The 24,434-nt window shown below is 39.9% G+C and overlaps 1 protein-coding gene across 5 annotated transcripts; it reads left to right on the forward strand.

Moving 5' to 3' along the window:
• Window positions 1-74: 74 nt before the first annotated feature.
• PER3 (period circadian regulator 3) lies at window positions 75-22,987 on the forward strand. 5 transcript variants are annotated; one of them, XM_027702059.1, is made up of 21 exons: window positions 75-536; window positions 1,576-1,727; window positions 2,314-2,429; window positions 3,280-3,481; window positions 4,508-4,556; window positions 6,173-6,315; window positions 6,661-6,739; window positions 7,442-7,548; window positions 7,782-7,938; window positions 8,840-8,945; window positions 9,326-9,451; window positions 9,970-10,096; window positions 11,161-11,305; window positions 11,943-12,070; window positions 12,500-12,706; window positions 13,329-13,580; window positions 14,086-14,822; window positions 15,931-16,096; window positions 16,636-16,816; window positions 17,443-17,593; window positions 19,112-22,987. In XM_027702059.1, exons 1-21 carry the CDS (start codon window positions 352-354, stop codon window positions 19,211-19,213), a joined length of 3,618 nt encoding a protein of 1,205 aa, XP_027557860.1. In that variant the 5' UTR covers window positions 75-351; the 3' UTR covers window positions 19,214-22,987. The 5 variants fall into 5 exon arrangements, 4 of the variants coding, with proteins under 4 accessions (XP_027557860.1, XP_027557861.1, XP_027557862.1 ...); XM_027702060.1 differs by having other exon boundaries at window positions 12,503-12,706; XM_027702061.1 differs by having other exon boundaries at window positions 12,503-12,706; window positions 16,639-16,816.
• Window positions 22,988-24,434: the final 1,447 nt, after the last annotated feature.

Consider the following 24,434-nt stretch of genomic DNA (forward strand, 5'->3'; position numbering starts at 1 on the left):
GGCCCAGAGCGGGAGCAGCCCGGGGTCGGCGGGACAGGCGCGGCGTCGGGGGGGCTCGGAGGGGCGGGAAGACGAAGCGGAAGCCGCTCGGGATCAGCCGGGGTCTTTTGCGAGAAATCCGCCCGAGCGGCGAGCTGAGGGACCGCGCGCCGGAGAGCAGAGCGGGAGCGCAGAACCGGCCCCGGTGCCCGCTCCCTCGGGAGGAGGGGGGACACCGCTCCTCCCGCTGTCTCCGTGGGCGGCGCGTGTTCTCCCTGCAGCACCGGCGCCAGGACCGCGGGCAAGGGTCTGGCTGTGCTGAGGGGCCGTGGCGGCCGATGCCCCCGCGCTGTGGCGCTCAGCGGAGCCGAGATGGACGCGGGCGAAGGCCGAGGGGGCAGCGCGGAGCACGGCGCCGGTCAGTGCCCGGGGGCCGGGCGGGAGCCGCGGGGGGCTGCGGGCGCTCGGTGCACGGCATGTGCGGGAACCGACTCCGGCGGGACGGAGCTCCACAGCCCCGAGTCCAGCGGCGGCTCGGCCGCCGGCAAAGCCAACAGGTAACCGGGCAGCCGGCGGGGGCGGGCGGAGCGGGTGCCGGGGACTGTGCCGGGCACGGGCCGCGGCGTGTGCAGGGGGTGAGCCTGCTGCTGCTGCACCGCTCCTTGAGATGTGCCTGAGATCGGCTGAGCCGTGTACGGCAGCGAGCCTGTGGTAGCTTCTGTGTGTACTTCATCGTAAGGCCTTATTTGGCAGTACCAAAGCAGAAATTACTGAAATAATATTTTTCCTGGAAGTTCAGAAATTCAGTGAGGTGCTAATTTCTTTTATTTTTTAATTCATAAAAGAGTTCAAGAGCTATAATTCGTGAAACGTTGAACTGGCTTGTTAACACGCAGTACTTGAACCTATGTAATGGTTTATATAATAAGAGCATGATACTAATAAAAATGTCAAATGGACAAAAGTTATTAAAAACAATCGTGTTCATATCCCATCTGTAGGATTAGAATCTCATTTGAGGATACTGACTGCTTATTTTTTAGTCACTGAAATAAGCGAATGTAAGAAGAGGGAGATTTTGCCCTTTAAGAATTCTGCAGTTGTTGAAGTTAACAACTCAAAAGTATAATGAAGACTCTGAAGTCATGTGAGGAATGAAATCTTTGCATCAGGTGTATTTTGAGAACCTCATGGTGCTTATAACCAGATGCAGACTTGAAGGCTGTAGAAACTTATAGAGATCAAGAATCAGCACCTTTAATGATTTTAATACTAGTGAGATTTACAAAATCTAGAGTAAACATCAGCTTATATTTAGTTGCTAAGCATCTTGAGAAGCAGAGTGGTTTTGATGGGACTTTGCCATCCATGACATATTCAAGTTGGAAACAAGGAAGGTAGAGAACAGTTCAAGTAGCAAAGTGAGAAAAATACAACAGGAAATTTAGTGAAGGAGCATTAGGACATTTCTGGATATTGTGTGATACTGTGGCCAATCCCATAAAATGTTGGTTTAGTGAATAATTTTAATTCAGTGATAGAAAAGAAAGCTTCTATACCAGAATTCTCTGGTAAAGTTTAACCTCTATTTTACAGCGAGCAGCTGAATTGGAGCCAGTCTCACAGAGATCTGCTGATGATGATCCAAGAAATGAAAAGGTGTTTGCCTGAAGAGAAAAGGAATTCCAGCAAGTCCAGCACCATCAGTGCTCTCAACTACGCCTTACAGTGTGTCCAGCAGGTCCAAGGTATGTGTGGAGAAAGTCTGTAAGAACAGCAGCATGGTATGAATAGATGTGTTTGACAACAGATAGCATTAAAACAAAAGAAGGCATTCTAGTTATCCTGCTAACAGTTGACTTTCTGAAGCACTGTGGGTTTTTTGTTTGTTTTTTTTTGTTAAACAGTCATGTTATCTTTTCTATTGAAATACCCACCTACTGCTTCTCTTTTCTTCAGAGTCCCATAGCTAATAGGTGCCTACTAGTACCTTTCTGTGTATACTGAAAAAACATCATTCCCATCCCACTTTGAAAAATTATTGGATAGTTTGTCTTTTTCAACAGAACTAGGTAGCTAAAATTGTTCTTTTGCCATTGTGTTCTGTCCTTTCTACTTCTTCATGCTTGTTTTCTGTAACATAACTAGGTCACTCCAGTAGTATAATCAGTATTCCTTTTCCCTTTGTCACTACACAGACCTTCTTCATCTCACCTTGGACTTCACCAAAAAGATGACAAAAGTACAAGGGCTGTAAGAAATACTTTCAAAGTAGTCTCCTTACTGACTTTCTTGTGTTTGTTTTGCTTTTCTGTTTGTTTTTTTTTCAATTAGCAAACAATGACTTTTTCCAGGCTCTGAATGACCGAAGAGTGTTTCAGACTGATGTGGTGACATACAGCATAGAAGAGTTGGTGGCAGTTGCATCTGAACACACTCCAAAAAACACTGTAAGAATTCAGGCACACTCAAGGAGTTCATCACTTGCCATTGCACTCTGTTTAGTCTCCTTACATCGTTCTGTGTAAATTGAATGTGTAAAATTGAAAGACCTTTAATTTTTAGCCAGAGAGGCCTTAAAATTTTAAAGTTAGATCAAGACTACTACTTATCTGTGCTGTCCCAGGGTACCCAATGATAATGAGTAGAAGAAATACTAATTTTTCTTCTTTTTTTTTTTCAAGCAGCAGATAACTCTTTGAGAATTCATTTACAGTGTAGTAATCTCTTGAAACAGCAAAAAGTTTTCGAAACCAATCAAGTTTAGGGTTGTGAGGGGCTTTTTTTTTCTGTTTGTACTCTGGATTTAATTTTTTTTCTTGTTTTGCAATATCTGTCATGCTTTCTGGCTCTGCTTTAAAGAAAAGAGTGTTTTTTGAAATTCAATACTGTTAGATGCTGTATCAGAAGTACTGCAAATGCTTGCTATTTGAAAAGCTCTGAGTATTTTTTGTATGTGGAATTGTAGTGAACTCTCTGAAATTTGGGGAGAAGTGTGTGGAGTGATAACCAGTCATTCTGGACAAAGATAAGCATCACTCTGATTGGTTTCAGTTTTGATACTGCAGTTTTACTAGCATTTGTAAATCTTGAGTATGCTGTTATGGCATTGGAGAGTGTAGTAGTTTACACACTACTTTAATTGGATGCTAAATTAACACATTTTTGAACTTCATCCTGAGGTTGTGGTATGTGGTGATTTGGGGTTGATTTGTTTGTTTTGGGGTTGTTTTGCTTTTTATCTTTACAATATCACTGCCATGTCTGGGGGGACGATTGCCTTTAACATTTGTTTTCTAGGACACATTTGTGGCTGTATTTTCTTTGCTTTCTGGACGCATAGTACATATTTCTGAGCAGGCAGCATCTATCCTAAACTATAAGAAGAAAGTGTTGGACTCTTCCCGGTTTGTAGAGTTGCTTGTCCCTCAGGATGTGAGTGTGTTCTACACACACACCGATCACTCTCACCTACCGCTTTGGAACATGGAAAGTGAAACAGGTGGGACTTGGCAATGCTTTTAAATGTTCCATGTGTCTTTCTGTCTTTACAGAATGAGGATAGAATAGTAGTTCCTTTTAAATGCTTATGCTAGCAGTATACATCAGCAACACTTGTTTCCTTTCCACTTTGAAAACTGCAGTGGCTGTGGGATTAGTTCTTGCTAGTCTCCTAGAGGCTTGACTCTTACTTGGGGTAAGTAAAAGACAGATACTTCATTGTTTCATGTACCATCTTACTCATTCTAAATACTGCTGCTTTTTGAAAAGAAACTAAAGGTCTAATTGTGAGTTTGAAGTTGTTTAATCTATACCTTACGGTTGCTTAGGTCCTTTGTCTTTATGGTCCACTTGCTTCCTGCTGCAAATATAGCTCACCAAAACCAAGTTCTAAGCTATTTAGTGCTGGATGTGTCTAAACTGTGACTTTTGAGTCCTATGTTATTTGTGAGCAATTTAAACGTAGCTTGCGTTCCAAGGGTGTGTCTTTTGCCCACCTAGACATGGGTTGTTCTGAGGCTGTTCTGGTATCAGATCTGAGAAGTCCAAAGTCCTTGCTGTCAAAGGATGGTGAGACATCTGGAGGTTGCAAATGCTAACATGCCAGGGATTCCACAACTTGGCAGCCAGTCACGTGCTTGCCCAGCAGAGCAGAGGCACCCCAATGGAGTTGCTCTTGCCTGTATATAGTTTTTGTTACATGGTTCATAAAGCCAGGAAATGTCAACTTTGCTTTTCATAGTGATGCACTGGAGAAAGGATTTTTTTTCTTTTAGGTCATACACATTTCCTCTGAATTTAGTTCCAAGTCAGCCACTTCCCTAAGAGTGAGTGGGCTGGAGAAGGGAGGTAACATTTGAGGTGGGAGCAGACTGTTGAACAGCTAATTCAGTAGCTAATGAAGAGTAGGTTGTGAGACTTCAGTCTTGCTCAGAAAGTCTGGAGAATGCAGAGTTTAAAATAGTTCTGATAGATGTGACCTTTTTGAACATATCAACTGATACTTTCAATATGTTCTTCTTATTAGCTTCTCTGTATGAATATGCCCAGGTGAAATCCTTTTTCTGCAGGATCAGGTAAGTACATTATTACAAGGGTACTATACTAGGCAGAAACTGTTCTATTGTTACAGCTGACCAGTGTGAGCTCGTGAAACTCCATTACAAAATCAGCTTATTATGTTTAATATTGGCATTCAGTAGGACACTTTGAGTGTCTTTCCCAGAATGATGCATAAACTTGCACGGGGATAGAAGGAAAACTGTTCATACATGTTTCTTTTGGATCTATCAGTGTCCTTCTGTACTGTCATGCAGGAGAAGAATGATTTTGTTTGAGGGTGGAGGCAAAGATTGTTTTGCTTAAGATTAAGGTTACTTGAGAGTTTGTGATGGAAGCATTAGCAGAAACTCAGTCACCTGAGTCCCAGTGTGAGACCTGACTCCTGAGATACTACTTGCTGCCACTAGGGATGCTGTTTGTTGCTTTGTACCTGACTAGTCTTAGAGCTAAAAGAAGAAAAAACCTGAAATTGGCCTTTCATCTTCAGTGCAGTTCTGTTCCAGACTCAGGTGATCTCTTGATTTTAGTAAGAACTGTTTGCTTCTGAGCAGGTATAACACTTACTCCGTCTTTCAGTTGATCATTGATTCATTCATATGTGTTTCAAAAACCTGAACTCTAAAATCATTTGTATCTTGAATTGTGTAAGGGCACCTGGAATAAATACAGCAGGACAGATAGCAATGTTAAGTTGGGGGAACTGTTTGTAAACATTTTACAATAGTTTTTTTTATGTTTTCTTAAGACATCTGCCTCTACTTCCCTTACATAACAGATCATTTGATTATGTTAGCATCACGAATAAAAATATTTTTTCACAGTAGGCTTAAGTAAGAAAATGGGGTTTTGTGAGTTAAATTTCTGCTGTATCCAATTTCCATTTGTATCTTTTGTTTTCCCAAAGGCAGGGGTGTCAGAAGTAGGTTTTATTACACTAGTTTCTCCCTAGAATCATTTTACAAAACTAAGTGTGGAATAAGAAAGTAACTTTTAGTGTAAGTGATAATCTCCAAAAATTTATCTCAATTCTGTCAGAGCTGGGTAAGATACTGCAATTATAACACTTGCAATAGAAAGGGGCAATCACTAATGCAGCTGTTGCAAAGCCATGGTTAAGATCTCATCTACAATGTTGTGTGCTGCTACTGTTCACCACGGTCTAGGAAGACAAATTCTTATGGAGGGCAGTCAAAGAGTAACAACAAGGCTGGAGGAGTCTTACTTATGTAGGTCTGTGAAACAAAACTTCAGTGAGTCAGATTTCTTTTTTCTGTAAGAGTGGTACAGAATAAACAACGAACAGAAAAAGAAGTGTTTATCTTGAAGGAGAGCACAAAACCAAATGAATGGTTCTTGTGAATACGTTTGGACTGAGAATTAGAAGGTAGCTTTTAACCATTAGAGGAATAGTATTTCTAGACAACCTCTGAATGCAAGCATTGGGGGCAAAACACCTACTTGATTTTGAGTGGAGAGTGATCAGTATTGCTGAATCACAAGGGAGTGTGTGCAAGACCTGATTATCTGGGTCTGTGTGCTCAGTATAACTTCTCCATGCAGGGCTCTAAGCCCTGACACAAAGTATGTGAGTCTTGAAAGCAGTGTGTGAATCCCTTTTACTTTTCCTCAGGGGTGGCAAAGACCAAGAACAAGAAACACATTGTTACCCCTTCCGAATCACCCCATACTTGGTCCATGTGTGTACTTCTGTCCATGTGGATGCAGAGTCCTGCTGCTTAGCTTTGGCTGAGAAAATTCACTCTGGATATGAAGGCAAGTCAGGAGATTCCAGTGAATGCAGTGTATGAAAGTCTGCTTCTTTTGTTTAGAACTTGTGCTTGGGTAGTCTCACCTGTGTAACTTGCAGCTTGTGTGTGCATGTGTGTGAATGCAGAGCATCTCTGCTGCTTTTGCCAAGTCTCAAAGCATTTCACCTCTCCTCGTTATTTTTATTTTGGAGAGAAATCTGTAGCATCTAAAAATCTGTAATGTTTTGTAATGTAATGAATTGGTCAGAAAGCAGTGAACAATTAAAAAGTTCAGGAGCCAATAAATCTCTGTTATGAGCAAAAGTAATGCCTAGGTTTTCTGTCTTAGTGCATATTTTGTTTTTATTAGCTCCTCGAATTCCTATGGATAAAAGAATCTTCACCACCACTCACACCCCTGGATGTGTTTTTCTGGACATAGATGACAGGTGAGAGATCTGAGTCTTAAGACCTGTGAAGTGTGCATGGAGAGGTAGGAAAAAATCCCTTGATGATACAGCTAGAGACCCAAGTAAAGATAGTTGAACTATGCAATTGGCAATAGTTAATAAAACAGTTTTGTGTTAGTCCACTCATGGAAAACATCTTGCACTCCACGTAATGTCCTTCCTTGTCGTAACGTGCATATTGAACAGAACCACAGCCAGGGCAGTGGAGAGCTGTGATAGCACCCACAGTGGAAAACCTGCATAATGCCAAACTTGGGGATCAGAGTGGTGACACGGCTGGACTGAGCTTGGTCAAATAAGTTTGGCCAGACTGAAGCTGTCTCCTGCAAAGCCACAAGACTGTTTTTACAATACATCTTGCACTGTGCCTGTCAGATTTCTTACTCCCATTTTACCTATGACCTCTTTTTTTCAAGATCCCTTTTTTTTTTCCTTTGATGTAGACAAGCACAAGACTGCCTGCAAGTGTGAATATCTGTTAGATCTCCAGGCACAGAAGTGTTTGTCATTGGTTTTTACGTGTCTGTATTGCAGTGGAGGATTATTAGGTTGGAAAATGTTCTGTAGCCTTAGTTCATTCCATTGTAGATCATGCGTTGGCCCTTCACTGACAAGCAAAGGTTTAAGGATGTAAGTACTCGAAACTACATCATAACCTGTGATAATGTATTCGGGTTTCAGAGCAGTGCCTTTGTTGGGTTACTTACCCCAAGATTTAATTGGAACATCCATACTGATGTATTTGCACCCGGAAGATCGTCCTTTGATGATTACTGTTCACCGGAAAAGTAAGTACAGTTGCTTTTAGAGGAATTTCTATAGGTTTTACAATTCTTTCCTTATCACATTGCTTGACGTGTGACTTACGTGCAGTCTAGACAAAAATTTAGTGCAATCAGTTTGAGATCAAAGCATATTGAATCACAAAGTTTTAAAGACCCCAGTCATTAGTATTTGTGCTTGCACTACTGTGTCATAATGTAAACTAAACCTTGTTTCTTCATTGTGGTTTTTTTTTCAGTACTGAAATTTGCTGGCCAACCCCCTTTTGAACATTTACCTATTAGATTCTGTACTCAAAATGGGGATTATGTCATACTGGATACCAGCTGGTCCAGTTTTGTGAATCCTTGGAGCAGGAAAGTAGTGTTCATCATTGGCCGACACAAAGTCCGGACGTAAGTCAGTTGTAGCATTAATCTGTTAAAGTCCTTTTCATTGATTACTCTGCAAAACAAAAAAGTCTAAGTACTAAACTAGAGACATAATGTTGCTCTTGCAAATGTGACAACTACCTAGTATCTGTCTTCAGCCCATTCCTTCAGAACAGCATTAGTCTCATTTATGAAGTATGAAAATAAGTGAATTACTTCGAACTAAAAGGCAAAGCCAACTTTTTTCTTTAGCATGTTTTTTCATATGGTTGATGTCCAAATACTGCAACAATGGACATGTCTAAATCAAAATACCAGTTTTAGATGAGTAAAAGCTTAAAAGCAACATAAAAAGTAGGTCACTTTAACAAATAATTACTTAAAATTCATTACTGGCTCACCCAAAAAAACTCAATTAATTGACCTTCTGGCATGTTTTCTTCTGGAACATTTACTTGATACAGAATCTAAATATTTACCAAAGTTATGTCTTTTAAAAATGCAATTAGTGTTGAATGTGCAAGTTAATTTTGCAGGTGTTTCTCCTTAGTTTCCTGGTTTCTCTTATAGGAAATGGCTTTTTGGGATGTTCTTCTGACTTTTTAAAGTGATCTTTTATTCAAGATTTTATGGGGTGTGAATTTGTCTTCTGAGTGAAGGAGACAGAAGGGTAGATGCTTGTCAACCTTGTAACTTGGGTCTCTGCTGGTCTGTTGACTTCCCTGGGGCTCACCTGCTTTCATAGCACTGCCCCACTACCCCAGCAGAGCAGCTCTTGGGGCAGATGACATCCCTTTTTGTTGGTTCAGAGAAGCAGTCAAAATAAAATAATGATAATAAAATAAAGAATCTGTTCTAACTGTTTATAGCTACCTTTTCTTCATCAAATTAAAATGAATAGTGAAATATTGTTGGCTCTCTCCAGAAGCCCTCTGAATGAAGATGTCTTTGCTGCAAGAAGTAAAGAAATGAGCAGCGTGGAGAAAGAGATAAGAGAATTGCAAGGACAAATTTACAAACTGCTTCTGCAGGTAAAAAAGATGAAAGAATTTCAGAACACTGGATGGTCTTCTGAATGAGAGGCTAAAGAAGCTTGAGTCTGCTTAGCAGGCTACTTTGAGGATGGCCTTTTAAAAGGTCTGAAAGGAAGGTTCTAAATGGAGACAGGCCCACCTCATTACAAACAAAATGTTTGACAGGTTTGTGTGTTGAAAGATAAATCTGCCTCCTGAAACAGTCTGAAGTATGGTAGAGAATTCTTCCTAAGCACATGGTAGAGCCCAGACAAATATGAATTTTTCACTTGATTTTCTGTGTTTATTTGAAGTTCTGTGTTGTAAAGTATGTTGTTTCCTTCAGTTTGTTCTCTAAAAGCATGAATTTTTAATTACTATTTTTTGCCTTCATACAGCCAGTTCACAGCAATGTTTCCAGTGGTTACGGAAGCCTTGGAAGCAGTGGCTCTTACGAGCACTATATCAGCATAGCTTCTTCAAGTGACTCCAATGGCAATTGTACAGAGGAAATACAGGAACCAGTAAGTCTATAAATGTGTCACTGCCTGCAGAGTAGTAAAAATGCACTTTTAAAATGAAAATGTTTACTCATATGCACTTCTCATCATGAACTTTACTGAAGTGGGAAGAACACAGCTATATTCAAGTTAAATTGGTCAGTTACAGAGTGCTGGCTTTTGGGTTTTGCTCTTAATTTTGCTGACTGCTATAGAAAGTACTGACTGTGATAAAACAAGCATTGCAATTACCTAATTTCCTTGTGAGGCTCCTGGGTAAGTCATCAGCTTACTCCTACTCTCAGGGCTTGTCCTCAGTATTAAAACTTTCAAATGCTGAGGCTGTTTGAGCTTTATTACAGGTAATTTACTTAAATTAACCATGATAATTGGATTCATTAAATCTACAAATACCAATAGATATTAGGCTTAGGCTGACAGTCCACTCACTTTCAATTTGAAGAATACAAGAACTCAAGTCAACTCCTATGGCCTCTTTGCACTCATGTTATTCTGACTTCACATTTTTCACATATCTCAAGATGACATTGCAACAAGTTTGTGCAGATGTCAACCGAATAAAGAATCTGGGACAGCAGCTATATATTGCATCAAGGAGCAAGCCACAGAATGGAAATGAACAGGCTGTGAGCTCAGAAGTGCTAGGAGGTAAGTTATCTTCCATAAGATAACATGAACTCCTGTAGATCTGTAACCATGAGTTTGGCTAGCTGGTGTGATGCTGAAGAACTCCAGATAGCATTTTGGCATGGCTTAAACGCAGGAAGAGGTTTGTTTTGTTTAAAACCCAAACAAGCAAAAAAACCCCCAAAGTCACCACTTAAAGAAACCTCAGCAGATGCAATAACTTTTTAACTGCTTCTTGAGATATGGAGGAACGTATCTGTCTCTAGGTTAATAGACTTTTACTTTTTTATTTATTTGAACATTTTCTAGTGAAAATGTACATATGCTTGTAGCAAGTACTGTGAAAGCTTCCCTTAGTTACTTTATATGGACTCTCTGAAACAATCATAGGTTTGACAATACTGCCTCACTTCCCACTGAAGTAGGGGTTTAGTCACTGAGTGCTTAATATTATGCTAATGCACATTATCTCCAGTTAGTACCTAGTGCAAATGTATGGAGAAACCTGGATGCTTCCTCAAATATGATAGAAATCTGTATTAAAACATTTTCCACTATGATACTGTCTATTAAAGTTACCGTTAACTGCTGGTGTTGTCCTAGAGGGCTGTATTATTAAAGTTGATAAGACTGTGACCAGTGTATCCCTGGTACGTAAAGCTGTGAATTACTGTTAAATAGCAGGTTGGATTCTGTGATGCATAAATTGAAAGAAGAGTAGTATTAATTACAGCTTTGTTTACAATTTAAAGGCAGGCATTTTCTATGTGCTGTTTTCTTTGTGTTTACCACTTGTTCTGAGTGGATGGATGTTTAAGGCAGTGTGTGGGGTTTTGGTTTATTTCAGGTATAGTTTCCTCTTCTCCTTCCCCTGCCTCAAAACATATAAATTGAGATGAAAATGCAGAATAACTTAGTAATGAGAGCTGTGCTGTCATAGGCCGTATATCCTTGTATTATATATATGTATCACAGTATAAATGCGTGTGTGTGTGTATATATATATGTATATATCTGTGTGTGTCTTGGTGAGGGTAATGTTTAGATGCCCTTAAGAGGAATCTTTAAGGTTTCCTCTATTCTAGGGAAGAGGCACACTGCTTCCTGTTTTCTTCAGACATTGAGAAGTGATAGCACAGAAGAACCAGGCAACACATTTTATGATGATCCAAAGAAGACTCCGCATATTCCTTCCTATCAGCAGATCAATTGTGTTGATAGTATCATCAGGTAATAAACTATGAAGTAATTTTAGTGATACAAGTTTAAGATTACTTGGTGGAAGGTAAATATCCAAGCATTTTGCATTAGTCTTAAAACTGTCTGGGTTTTGAGTTGTGAGGTGAATTTAGGATTGTTTGTAAGGTTTTCTCCCTTTCTGACTGAGCATTGGGATGGATTGCTCAATCTGAATTACACAGTGATGAAGAATTTAGGACCTAAGATTCTGTTTGCAACTATTTATTGACGTTTGTCTACTGCTAATTTCACCATTGGTGCAGTAGGAATTCAGGTGAATTTTGATGGGCATAATATGTCAGTGTCTTCTCATTATACCTTCTGAGAATATCCATATAAAACAGAAAGTTGATATAATTTATAGAATCCCAGTATTTTTAACCCAGTGGATAATGTAATCTTTTTTCTTTTTTTTCCTTTCTTTTTTTTTTTCCCCTCCAAGAGTGATAGATTTTATTTAAAATACTCCTTGGAAAGCAGATACGTGTCCAGAACTTCCTGCAGTGAATTTAAAATACTAGTTAACAACCGCTGGATCTCCAGTTTGGATTATTCAAATGTTTGTATCTCCTAATGGAATAAAAAACATAAAGTAGGGAGAGCTTCCTGTGATATGCTTTCATTTCAGATATCTAGAGAGCTGCAGTATTCCAGCATTGAAAAGGAAATGTAAATCATCTGCAAATACATCATCATCATCTTCAGAAGATGACAAACAAGTCCAGCAAAGTCAGCAGGAAGTCCAGGCATTGGAAGGTAACACAAAGTGTGCTGACAATCGTAATAGAACTGCAACAACTGATTTAATTTTTGTATGTCAATTGTTATGAGTTCCAAGGTTTATGTCCACTTTTTAAATTGCTGTGCTGCTAACGATATTTTAGGTGTGTGGTAAATATTTCCTTGCCTAAATGTCACAGTTAAGCGTAAGCTACAATGTTAAGTCTTTGAACGTAGAATGTATCAAAAGAAGTATTGTTTGTTGTTGCTAAATGAACCTTCTGTTGCTCACACATTTTATGCCATGTTTAGTATATACTGGCATATGAATGTTTTTTTGTATAGAAGACTGTCTTATTTAATAGTCTGCATAGTTACTGGTTATTTCTGAACCAGTCAGATTTGATGAATTGGGAGCACAGTGCTTGGAATGAAATTCCATGTAGAAACTTTGTCATTTACCAATAGATACTGCTATGCTGTCAGCAGTTAAGTCCCACACTCCAATATCTGCTGATCTGGAAGAGGCCTTGAAAGACCAGGGAACTGCAGGCATGGTGGGAGCTCCTCTGGCAGACCTGACCCTGTCCAACAAGGCTCCAAGTGTGGTGTCTGTCACCAGCCAGTGCAGCTACAGCAGCACTATAGTGCACGTCCCACACCCTGAATCAGGTACTGTTCACACTTGCAAAACACTGACTCGACTCACTGATTTTTGAATTTACACAGTATTTCCAGACAGAAGTATACTGTGAGAAAGTTTTGTCCATTTAAGATACATTTTTCTGAATGCAAATTCTGAAATATTGAGATATTTCTTGGGACACTGTGAATAAAACTTGAGCCTGAGTATTTTAGTAAAACAGTTTTAGCAGACTGCACTATTTCCTTTCCCCTTGAATTTCGTCACATATGCCTCAAACACAACAATGTGCTTTTGACCATTGAGGATTAAAACAAAAACTACTTAGGGGCCAATGTTAGTTCATTTTAATGCAGAAAGAAGCATAACAATCAGTATTTAGCTGCTATTGTACTAAGAAAATATGAAGAAAGAACTGCCAATAACTTCAAAGGGAATTTGAAGTTTTCCAGACCATGCAAAATAATTTGCTCAGTTGATGTTAATGTAACTGTATTTGAGTATAAAGGGTGTTTTCTCCTGCTGCCTCTGCAGCCTGTATCTGCTTGGTAGCTCAGATGAGATTGTTTTCTGTGTAACCCTCTGGGTGTTGTGGGAGTTGACACCAGAAAGCCAGAGCAAAGAGTGATTTATTTTTTCCCCTCTTCAAAGAAGTGACTACAATGGAGGATACTGCTGTTGGAAGTGAACAAATTGAACTGCCTCCTGTAAATGCTCAGAGTCCTGCTATGTTGCCTGAGGACTTCAAGCCAGTTGGGCTAACAAAAGAGACATTGTCAGCCCACACTCAAAAGGAGGAACAGAACTACGTTGACAGGTTCCGACAGAGGATCTTGCTTTCTCCATTTAGGACTTACTTTCAACAAGGAAGCAGAAGTAACAACAGACATTCCTGTGGCCAAGGTAGGCAACAGCTTTGAGAAATAAAGACTTGCTAGCTGACTTAAAAAGAGCAAGCTAGCCATGGAGCTAGGTTCTCCTTTGTATGATTTAGTGAGTGTCTTACTGTGTATGCAAACAGAACACTTCTTTGAACTGCAGGGTTTGACAGCAGCATTACCCACATAGAAGGTCTGCTCCATCTTGGATCTTACTGTCTTTCACAAAGCAGATAAATTATTGCAATAAACCATGCAAATCCCCGGGTAGTTTATTGCCTCTCCTTGAAAGAATGTAAAAGATCTGATTGGGATAAGCCAAAGTGATTGATGAGAAAGTTGATGACATGAAGGAAAATACTGTAGATACATCAGCAAATCCATTACTAATTTATGGAAGAATTATCCAGAGGATGGTCAGCTCTCTGAATAAGCCACACTCAATTATCAGTGTGTTTTTCTCTTTTTTTTTCTTTTTTTCCCCCTAGATCTGTTATTTAGTGAATGTATCTATTTTTCTTTCTTCTTAGGAGATTCCCCTTCAAAGCAGATGAGCCCAGCTAGCTGTAAAAAGGGCAGACATGGAAAATTGAAGCGCCAGAAACCTCAGAGACATTCCTCAGATAGGCAATCTTCTAGTAAAAATAGAAATAATCTTCCATGTGAGAAGAGAGCAATTCAGAAACAGTTGTTCTCTCCCTCAGAAGTGTCCTCTCTGAGCTCCTCCAGTTTGAATGTCCATTCTCCTGCGGGGTTTCCTGTCTATTTGGATCCACTCTCTAGTTTTCCAGCCTCTTCTGCAGGAGAGGAACTTGCCCTTCGCTCATTACAACCTGAGTCCTTGTCATCATCACAACTATGCTGTGAAGCACAGTCATGCCCAGCCCTTTATCCCCCAAACATAGGCACATTTATGGCTGTATTTTTTCAGAGTTTCCCCATGTATGTTCAGATGCCTCAAAATGTCTTTCTTCCTAACCCTCAGTGTGCTTATCCCCCCTCTTCATATCCATGCACTACACTACCTCCAGCCCCCTCTCCTTGTGCACCATCACCACTAGCACCACACTGTGTGGATCAGCCCTTTCCAGCCTCTTTTCACACATCCAGGGAGGACCAGCAAGAGGGCCAGTGTGACCAGGCCCTCCTGCTGAGCAGCTCACGGAGCAGCTCCCCACTTCAGCTGAATTTGCTTCAAGAAGAGCTGCCAAAGTCCATGGAACTTTCCATTAGTGCTGATGTTAAACCACATGCAGAAGATAAATGTGTAAGTAACAAAAATGTTTAACGTAGAGGAGAAACTGATTTTCACGGTGTTCTGCCACCAGAACCTGTGGTGATGATCTGTGTTTCAGGGACACAGATTTTGTCAGCTGCTTTTTCTTTTGGCTGTGCTATGTAGGCTGTGGGACACAAATAGCACAGGAGGCGGAAAAAGCAGTTTATACTTGCACGTATGGGAGCGTGTACCAGTACAGTGTTGGCACTTAGTAAACGACAGAAATGTAAGATCTTCTGGTCTAGGCTGCCTCAAGCTGCTTCTGCTCTGCATTTTGGCAGCAGCCTCTTCAATGGAACTGTCAGCTAGAATTTTGGGTTTGGGGCTTTTATGCATGTGGAACTTGGTTAGTGCTGCGCAATTTGCATCCTTTTTCACCCAGTCCCACAGTCTCTGTGGAGAACCAAAACAAAGGGAAGATACTCTTCTAATTACTCCCTCTGTCTCCCAGGGATGCAGCTAATGAACGAAGAACAGGGATCCGTGTGGGTCGGTTTCCATACATGGGCATAGAAAAGGCCTCTCCAACTTCCGCGGTAAACTCAGAGGCAGGAATCTGAGCTCTGCAGGCAAGGAAAAAATTGTTGGCTCCTGAATCCAGATTGGGCTGGAAAGGCTGGATCAGCTGAAACTGCAGGGTAGGGTCCTGGAAGGGGAGTTGGTGTACCTCTAGCTGCTGAAGCAGTTGCTTCACATAGTGAATCAGGGGAAGACTCTCATTTTCCCTGTAGTGCACCATTGCTTGATGTGTGTGGCTGCTTCATGCCATCTAACAGGATGTGAAGGGAACTGACTGCTTCTCTCTTGTCAGCGGAAAATGTTAACTTTATGCAACAGCACAACATCTTGACAAAGTGGGGAAGGATTTATAGCAGAAACCAGTAAACAAGAATAGAGGCTTGTTGATTTTTCACCCATGAAGAGTGTGAGCCTGAGTTCTAGACCGCCATTCATTTTCAGAACTAGAAACTCCAAACCTGTTGAATTGATAGGAGAACTTGGTCAACACGTGACAATTTCAGTAAATGCATGACTTTCCTTTTGCAAACTTAAATGTAACTTCCATGGATCTGTTGGTTTTGCTTTTTGTCTCCAGGACAATGATCCAGAAGATAGTGATAACAGTGCTTCTCATGAATTTCCTGACCACAGTCTGTACGAGGACTCCCAGTTGGGTTCAGGTTCAGCAGCATCAGGCAGTGGATCAGCTTTATCTGGTTCTTTAGGCTCTAGCTTCAATGAGTCTTCTGGTTGTGGCACAGGTAGGGAAGTTAGATATTTGGTGTTAGATGGCTTGCTAGCATGTAGTTAATAATAAGGCACTGTAATGGGAATGGGAAATTCCTGTAAGAGGAATTACTTTTCACCAGCTTCCAGTATTTGAAGCCAAGTTTGTTTCAGTCACTGTAGTTGGAAATCTGAATCTAAGAAGCTATTCCTTTAACTTGGAAGTCACTTTCATTTTGCTCATTATCACTTTTCTCTTCATTAGATACTGGTTTACATCTTACTTGAGTAAAGGTAAATCTACCTAGAGCAGGACCTCTCAGAAGCAGAGGAGTTGAGCCAATTAATTTTGAGAAGAGTGAATAGAGCCTTGGAGATCTTGAATTACTTAAAAAATGCACTTTATCTTTGATTTCTCAATATGTATTAATTTCTAGAGCAGTCATCTGGGAGTACTTGTGTTTGTATTGCAGAACTAACTCACAAGAATACACTGGTGGTGTTTTACTTTTTGTGCTGAATTACTGGGATTTTTCGGGGATCTGCATTTATTTTTTTTCATGGTCATTCTCAGCAGGTAGTGGGAAAAGCAGAAAGTATTTTGCCGGTAATTATTCTTCTGAAACTTCCAAAGAAGAGAGGAAGCAGGAAGCAGAAGAAAAGGGGACAGCTTATAAATTGAAACATGAGTCAGCCTGGGTGATGATGGATCATACACCTGAGCGAGTTCTAATGAATTACCAAATGCCAAACAGGTTGGAAAACATGAACAGTTTCTAACATGTACTTTGGAATTGTGCGTAGAACTGTAGAATTAAAATGATGTACCATGGAAACAGCATGCATACCAATGAAACTTCAAGAAGGTGTGTTAGTTTACTTTTGTGCCATTTAGGCCCTGGTTATTTACTTTTGTCTACTTTTTCCCCATTTCCCCCCTCAGTTAAAATAAGGGAACATGTGATGTTTTCGCTGAAGTGTTAATGGGATTGGTTATTGTCCTGTCCTTTGAATTGCATAAAGGGGTAAAAATACAGATTATTTGCAAGTTGCTTGCAATTAGCTTATCTATAATTTGTAATGAGTTTCCACATTAAAAGTAAAGCCACATAAAGCCATAAAAGAAAACAAAAGAACCCCACACCAAACACACAAAAACTTCCAACAAAAACAACAACAAACAAAACACTGACTGTTAGACCAGTGTTGAAAGGGGCCTTACAAAGCAGATAAAGTACGAAGTACAGTCCCCTTTCAACAGCTGATGCTGTCTAGGCTTCAGCCATAGGTAGTGATGAAGAGATTCTCACAATGTAGTACAGTCAGTGCCTGCCTTGCTTCGTGTAGCGTAGCTGTGTTCACAGGTGTCTGTTACCTGCAGAATTAAAGAGGAAGTTTTAAAGCAGGATCTGGAGAAGCTGGCGGTCATGCGAAAGCAGCAGCCTTGGTTTACAGATGGGCAAAAGCAGGAGCTTGCAGAGGTGCACACGTGGATCCGGACCCAGACTGTCCCGCTGCAAATCAGCACCCAGGTGAGCAGGTGGGAGAGGACTTGGCAGCTCATTCCTGCCTTGGCCAGCCAAGGCATTTCTAGCCAGGGTCATCGCACAGTGCTGGGGTCATGAACGTCAGTATAAGCAGGAAATGAGCTGGAGTACCCTGAGAAATGCCAACATGCAGGTCTTGCCATTGTATTTATTTGTTTTCAAGATATGCAAGTTCTGCATAGGAACTATTTGTAGAAAGGTCTTTCAATCACAGTGTTGGATAAATGGGAATAGTGTCATGATCTCATGTAAGACAACTAGAGATGGTTTTTCTGTTCACGTTAGGACTTCTGCTCTTATAAAATTGATTGTTGCTATGATTGAATAGCATATAATGCTGGGATATCAGTGAAGATTGGAGAAAGTGTGTTCAGCAAGCTGCAAAATGCTCATAATCACAGAGGAGGTTCAGGTCTGTAGTAAGAAACACAAAAATAGCTGTTTTATTGTGGGTGGTATCTTATGCTTGATTAGCTGGTATAATTCTTGGGCACTTTGCTAAACTGCTTCTGGATGTCCTAATCAGTTTAGAGTGCTCCCAGGTGCTGTGGAGAAGAGCAAGGCAGATCTAGTCCCACAAAGACTTAGCACTTCAGTGTGGAGTTGTACAGAAAATATCAAGGCAGAGTGGGCTACATTCATGTACTTGTGCAGCAGAAAAGTCTCATGTTTGTTAGAGCACTGCATGCTGTATGTGCTAGGATTGTCAAATGTGGCCTTCTGAGATGTGTGGTATTTATTCTTAAAGGAAAAAAACTGAGACGTCTATGTCCTTGACTCGGGAAGAAGACTAGAAAATTAGTCTTTGTTTTCCTAATACCTTGTTGATAAAAATCATATGTCCTGTTAGGACATTGTGTTTGATTCAGATAGCAAAATGATATCCAGTGATCTTGTAGAAAATTCTGTTGAATGTTTACATCTCAAATGTTATGAGATGTATTGGTATGCAAATATCAGTATTTTCTATCTGAGGTCCTGAAACTGTTCCTAAGCAGTAGCTCATATTTCCAATGCAGATTGTGATTTTGTGAATACAGCCAGGCTTCTGACAGTAGAAGGAAACGTAGGATTTCTGTTTCAATACTGTATTTCAATATTGTACTGTTTCTCAACACCCAGAACAGTCTGGTCTATCAATACACTCGGGTGTTTCAGCCTTTTCTGTTCTTCAGTATTGTTGCTGTTCGGGCTGCGGTCCAAATCTTTAATGAGGAGCTTGCTTATAAAGCTGAATTATAAGGTCTTCAAGTTCAAGGAAGCCACGTGCCTTTTTATCTCAAAAGTAAAAGTGTATTTTCTGTTAACCAAAGGATTAATCTCTGAGACAAGGTAAGTTGCAGGTGCAAGTATCTGCTTCTGAAAATAAGACATCTGTATAATCTCTGCTTTTAGAGAGATTTCAGCCCATTGGTGAGAGGTTTCAACGTCGAGGATTTGACCCTTTGAAATAGACTCATAAAAAGAAGAATTTAAATTACTATTTCTTGTTCCTTTTTAAAGGGCTGTGTTACATGTGACAACAGGGAAGCAAGTTGTGAGGCTGTACTGGCTGATGGCAATATGGAAAACAAGGGAAAACCACCTCCACTCCTGCAACACTGAGGGCATCAGCACCTATGTCAGTAAAACTGCTCAGTGTCATTCCCATTTTCTTTTCCTCTGGCTTTGCTCCATACTAGCAGTGAATCTACATGGCCATCTCTTACCAACATGAGCAGTCACACTATGAAACTAAATCTTCCTCCGTTACCCTTCCGCTCCTGGCATGACTCTGAAGACAATCTTTCACTGGGAGAAAGATTTCACTTTCTGACCTCATAGACTTGACACAGAATGGAATATGTTTCTAACCTTTAACTGCTCGGTGATGAGCAAAGTACAAAGATTTTTTGGTTTGGGTGTTTGTTTTTTTGAACTTGGCAAGTAAGAGTCTGAAAAGATGCAGTGTTTAAGAACCTATGGTAATGAACCTAACTGATCAGAGCATGTTTACTCTCCAGGTAAGGTGGATGTATTGAAACCAAGCTACAGCAGAGTACTCTTCATTTTTGTTCAATATTTAAAAGTCTAAACTGAAGATCCTAATACTCTGAGGTTCTGAAATCACTGTATCTGGTTTGAGAATCCAGTAGGCTTTTTAAAAAGCAGCTGAAACTGGCCAGGTTATTCTGCATCAAATGCCTTTTGCCAGCTTGTGCCCATCAGAAAAAAATAAACTGAAGAGAAAAGAAGCAAACATTTTCCCTGTGTTTATTGTGATGACTGTTTTGAAACCAAGTTGTTTTACAGCTTTTGATTTTAAAGTTGTGTTTATCAACACAAATGTATAAAATTAATTGAGGGTAACTGGTTTGAAAATCCATTAGAGATTAAATTACATACAGCAGCCAAAAAAACCCCCCAGAAATATCAATGTAGTAGTTATTTCCTTCCACAGGATCTGCTTTTTAAAAACAGACACGGGGAGAAAGTCTTCTCTATCAACGCAGGTGGTTATCAATTAAAGTAGTTAACATGCAATCTTTTATGTTGCTAGTGCTCTGGAAGATGGGTTTGTATCTTAATGTTTTTGTTGTTGATTTAGAGTGGTTGAGTTGAATCCAGATGTAGCAAATAGGAAATTTTAAGCAGTTTCTCTGTTTCGCTTTTGTTGTGATGATGCCAAAACCAAAAAGAGTTTGAGGTTAATTTCTTCTGCTTTTGTGAAAAGTCACATGTTGTGGAGCTGAACTTGAACATCAAACTGCATATTCATTATTTCTTAGCACTTTTGACTTCCTGTACAAGTTTTAACCTCTTTCTTTATAATGGAGTCACTAGCTGTTTAAGTCCATGGATGAAAAAGGAGTTTGTGCATAATGTGAGTTTGATGTTCAGAAAGTGGTAACCACTTTCAGTATGTGAAAGGACTTGTTCTCATGGATGTCTCAAAGTGCTCTTCAAACACTAAAGTCCAGCAAATTTTGTCTGATTTTCCCTTTGTTTATCAAAAGCTGGATGTAATCAGGTTTTCTGCATGGTGTTATTAATCACCTTAGCCTTCTCAACAGAGTTTTAGAATGTAACACATTATTTACCCTTTTTTCTGTGTAATTCTTCCTTTCCTGCTGTGTGAAGTATTTTTATTTCCCTAGTTTCAGTTACTAGTGAGCTTCAAGTTGTTAAGTTAAAAATACTGTGACCTGTAGGTAATTGAAGGAAAACTATTTAGCTAAAGGTTTCTGTTACTTTTAAAAATCAATCCAGTGACAAGCTTTTTCATTAAAGTTTATTTGAGGGAAAGTTATTTTTACACAATTTTAAGTTTTCAAGGCTAATTTGACTCAGGCAGTGTTCATTTGATTTTTTCAATTTTTTTTACTGTACGTTTGCCTGCTCTGTTTATACCTATTGCTTTCTATTTATTCTTAAGCTGTGTTTCTTTTTCAGCTTTTTCCACTTAAACTTGTTTTTTCTTGTGTTGTAAATCAGCAGAGGTCCACACATCCTCAGTACTGCTTGTGTTCAAACACCTCTTAAAATAAGAGACTGAGGTGTTTACATATAGCAGCTTATGTATTCAAGTACGAAAACGTGGGCAGTGTCTTATACCTTTCCTAGTATTTTTGCAGCATTTTCCAAATATGATATTCTGCTTTATAATCACACTGCCTAAAATATTCGCTCTAAAGCATGTAATAAGATGCTTTGTGTATAGGTTTTTTTCTTGATTGGGAAGCTTCTTAATTAACTTATCCATCAAATCAGACTTATGCACTAGAATCCATTCTAGTTAGCTGTGCTTAAATTAAAATGATTGCTTTAATGTATTTTGAGATGTAGCGAAATAGATTAATTTGAATCCTTCAGGTAAGGACAGCTATCTCCTTCAAAAGAGTTTCGAACCCTAAGCCAGAAGAAAAGGTAATAGCCAGCTCTTTTGTGTACATTATTTTCACTGTTCATTTCCCAAGTATGAAAATGAGATGATTTGCAATGTCTTAGCAGGCAGACGTCATCCATTCTGTAAAACAGTGGGACTTAGTTTAGGAGAATAGTAATTTGTACCTAACACTTGAATAATGCTTTTCATCCATAGGTCTGTGAACATGTCAAAAAGATGACTTCTTATCCCAGTTGTATAAAAAGAGTCAGAGACACAAAGGACTTGCACAGGTGCATACCCCCGGTTTATACCAAATCCAGGAGTAAAATCTGGGAATCTTCACTCGCTCTATCCTGCGCTGGTTTTGCTGCAAGAGGTCAGGATTCTGACCTCTATGTAGAAACTTGATCATATTACGTGGGTTTCTTGTTTGGAGGTGTTAACCCTTCTTGTACCCCCTACTACTATGAATTTGTGCCCAGTAGAATTATCGAGCAGCAGAAAGCCCAGAGAGTTTTTAAAGTGCTGCGAATGCCACACACCCTCTGGCTGTATGTAATGAAAATGCACGTGCCTAGGACTTCGAATTCCGAGTTTGTAATCCTGGCTAAATCTTAGGTGCAGGATCTCTTGTATGGGGCTACATTAGACCTGGGTTATGGAAAAAATTTGGATTTTGGAGAAGAATATAAGAGGAATGAAGAGGTGAATCAGTGCCCTGTGTAATGATGAGACAATTATTTGCCCAAAAATCAGGGCAATTCCAGGCTTAGAATGGAAAAAACAAATGTTTCCCAAGCTACTCTTTACCCTGTTAGAACCACAATGTCTTGCAATGAAATGCCTTATCAAGCCTTTGACCTCATTTCCGTAAGTTTTCAGGAACTGGTAGTTTTTACTTCAGGTTTTACTAACCTTTAGTCTTTTTGGTGTGCTGGAGTGATCAGAGTGAGTTGCAGTTCCAATCTGAAAGACCGGTGGAGTAAGTGTTGCAGCCAGATTTGCACCTATTTTGTTCCTGTGACTGTTTTGCCTGGCAAAATGTTGCAGACAGTTTAGAGCTGCTTGGAAGGTCACTTTTTTGGTGATCAAAAGGAAAACATGCAAGGACAGTACTGATGCAGTTACTACCCCCTATGGGGGCATCAGCAGTTCAGAAACCCCTGGTGGATTTCGCTGGCAATTTGTTTTTGTTGTATTCATAAATACAGAATTATGTTTTAAAAGATGAGTTGATGTGCAGATATTTTCATGGTATTGCTATGAACAGAAGGGACCCTTGTGTATTTTTACAATGTGGTAAATATTTGCTGAATGAGTAATGTGTTGGTAAGTCTATCTTCCAGCTGAATCGAGTTTTAAATCACAATCAAATGAATTTTTACATCAGTTGGTAGGGGTATTCTATTGAAATAATATTCAGCAGTGGTTGAATTTACAGTTGTGATTTTAACTGTACACTTTAAAGGAGCATCTGATTTTATAAATAAAACTGAAAAATGTGCTGCAAAGAACTGTTTCAAATGTGTGTTTACTTTTGTTCTTGGTAATTTGTAGAAAATAGATTTTTAAGGAAATATTACATTCTGATTGTACATAGGTTGGGATACAGTGGACATTGGGTTGTGGGTACAGTGAAAATGGTCATTTAGTGGCCACTTCTGCTGTTTTGTTGAGGGGTTTTGTAGTTGTTTGATTTTTTTCAGTCGCAGTCTACCCTTGCCACTCCAGGACATCATCTTTCCTTTCTAATTATATTCCTCAAAGAAGGGCAAGCGCCTTTTGAATGTGAAATATTATATCAGGATTTGTAAACTGTTGGGATTTGGCATGCAGGATTTAAAGGGTCTGCCTCTGCTAATCTTGGTGGGAAATTTTTGTTCTAGAGGAAGTGCAAAGAAAAAAATTGCAGGTTTAATTCATGGGTGTGTCTTACAGAGCAGTGAAGTTCTTAACTAGTTGCAGAGAAACAATTTGCTCATCTCTTTCTGCTTTAAGGGACCTAACATAGAGATGTGATCAACAGTGCTTAAAGAAGCCTGTGGGAGAAAGGCAAAGCCACTGCAGGGAGTATAAGGTACAGAACAAAAGATGTAGCATCATACTGAAATTGGTAAAGAAAGAAGTAATCTTAGATGAGCATGTAACTGAAGGTGCTTCTGATAAGATAAGTGATGCAGTTCCTTGAAACACAGGCATCTGGAAGATATATCATTGGATATATCATTGCTGACGGTTTATTGATTTTTTTTTAAAGGGTGATTTGGTCATTCTAAGCATACTTAAAAATGTGAGTCAGATCATCTAGCTATTTTTGGTCAAAAAAATGAGGAAAAGTGAATAGGCTTGTGAAATGAAAAAGTGGTTCTGTGTTTTTATTCAGAGATCTAAGCAATGTCAGCCCACCTATGCTCCTGCTTTGTCAATAGCAGTCATGCTCCTGCCAGCTCAAGATCTTGCTCACAGTTAGAAACCTGTAGCTTACATCTGTGCGTGGATGTCAAAGGTGAGCTGAATTATGTACTGCTGTATTTTTGGCAGATGGTGAGAAATAAATGTTGGACCTGTAATGCTCAATCAGCCCAGTCTCCAAAGTACTGGGCCTGTAGCTTTTCTGTTGTAGGTCAGCTTCACAGTTGCAATAGCTATCAGGATATATATGACACGCTGCTCCGGTGCAGCTCAAACTGGTGTCTGCCTGCTGAGCTCCCAGTTGGTGCTCCAGTTTGCTGTCCAGTTCCAGGACAGGTGGGTTCAGACTGGTCGCTGACTTCCCCAGCCACAGTTACACCTTCCAATGGATAGACACAGTCCAAAGACACAGTCTGAACTCCTCCTTTCCAGAGGCAAAGACTGTGACTGATAAAGTTTCAGGCTCCAATGAAATTCTGGTGTATCAGAATTAGCTGAATTCCCCCCCAGCCCCCTGCTGCTGTGACCTGGCCTAGCTTGAACAGT

Source organism: Neopelma chrysocephalum, unplaced genomic scaffold (assembly GCF_003984885.1).
Source record: "Neopelma chrysocephalum unplaced genomic scaffold, ASM398488v2 Primary Assembly neopelma1_180, whole genome shotgun sequence".
Taxonomy (NCBI): Eukaryota; Metazoa; Chordata; class Aves; order Passeriformes; family Pipridae; genus Neopelma; species Neopelma chrysocephalum.

Bases quoted from the DNA above. Each gene is read 5' to 3' on its own strand.
- PER3 (XM_027702059.1), top strand. From the start codon at position 352: ATGGACGCGGGCGAAGGCCGAGGGGGCAGCGCGGAGCACGGCGCCGGT. The intron at 12,707-13,328 runs GTACTGTTCACA...CCCTCTTCAAAG, and splicing joins CGTCCCACACCCTGAATCAG to AAGTGACTACAATGGAGGAT. The intron at 16,817-17,442 runs GTTGGAAAACAT...TGTTACCTGCAG, and splicing joins AATTACCAAATGCCAAACAG to AATTAAAGAGGAAGTTTTAA.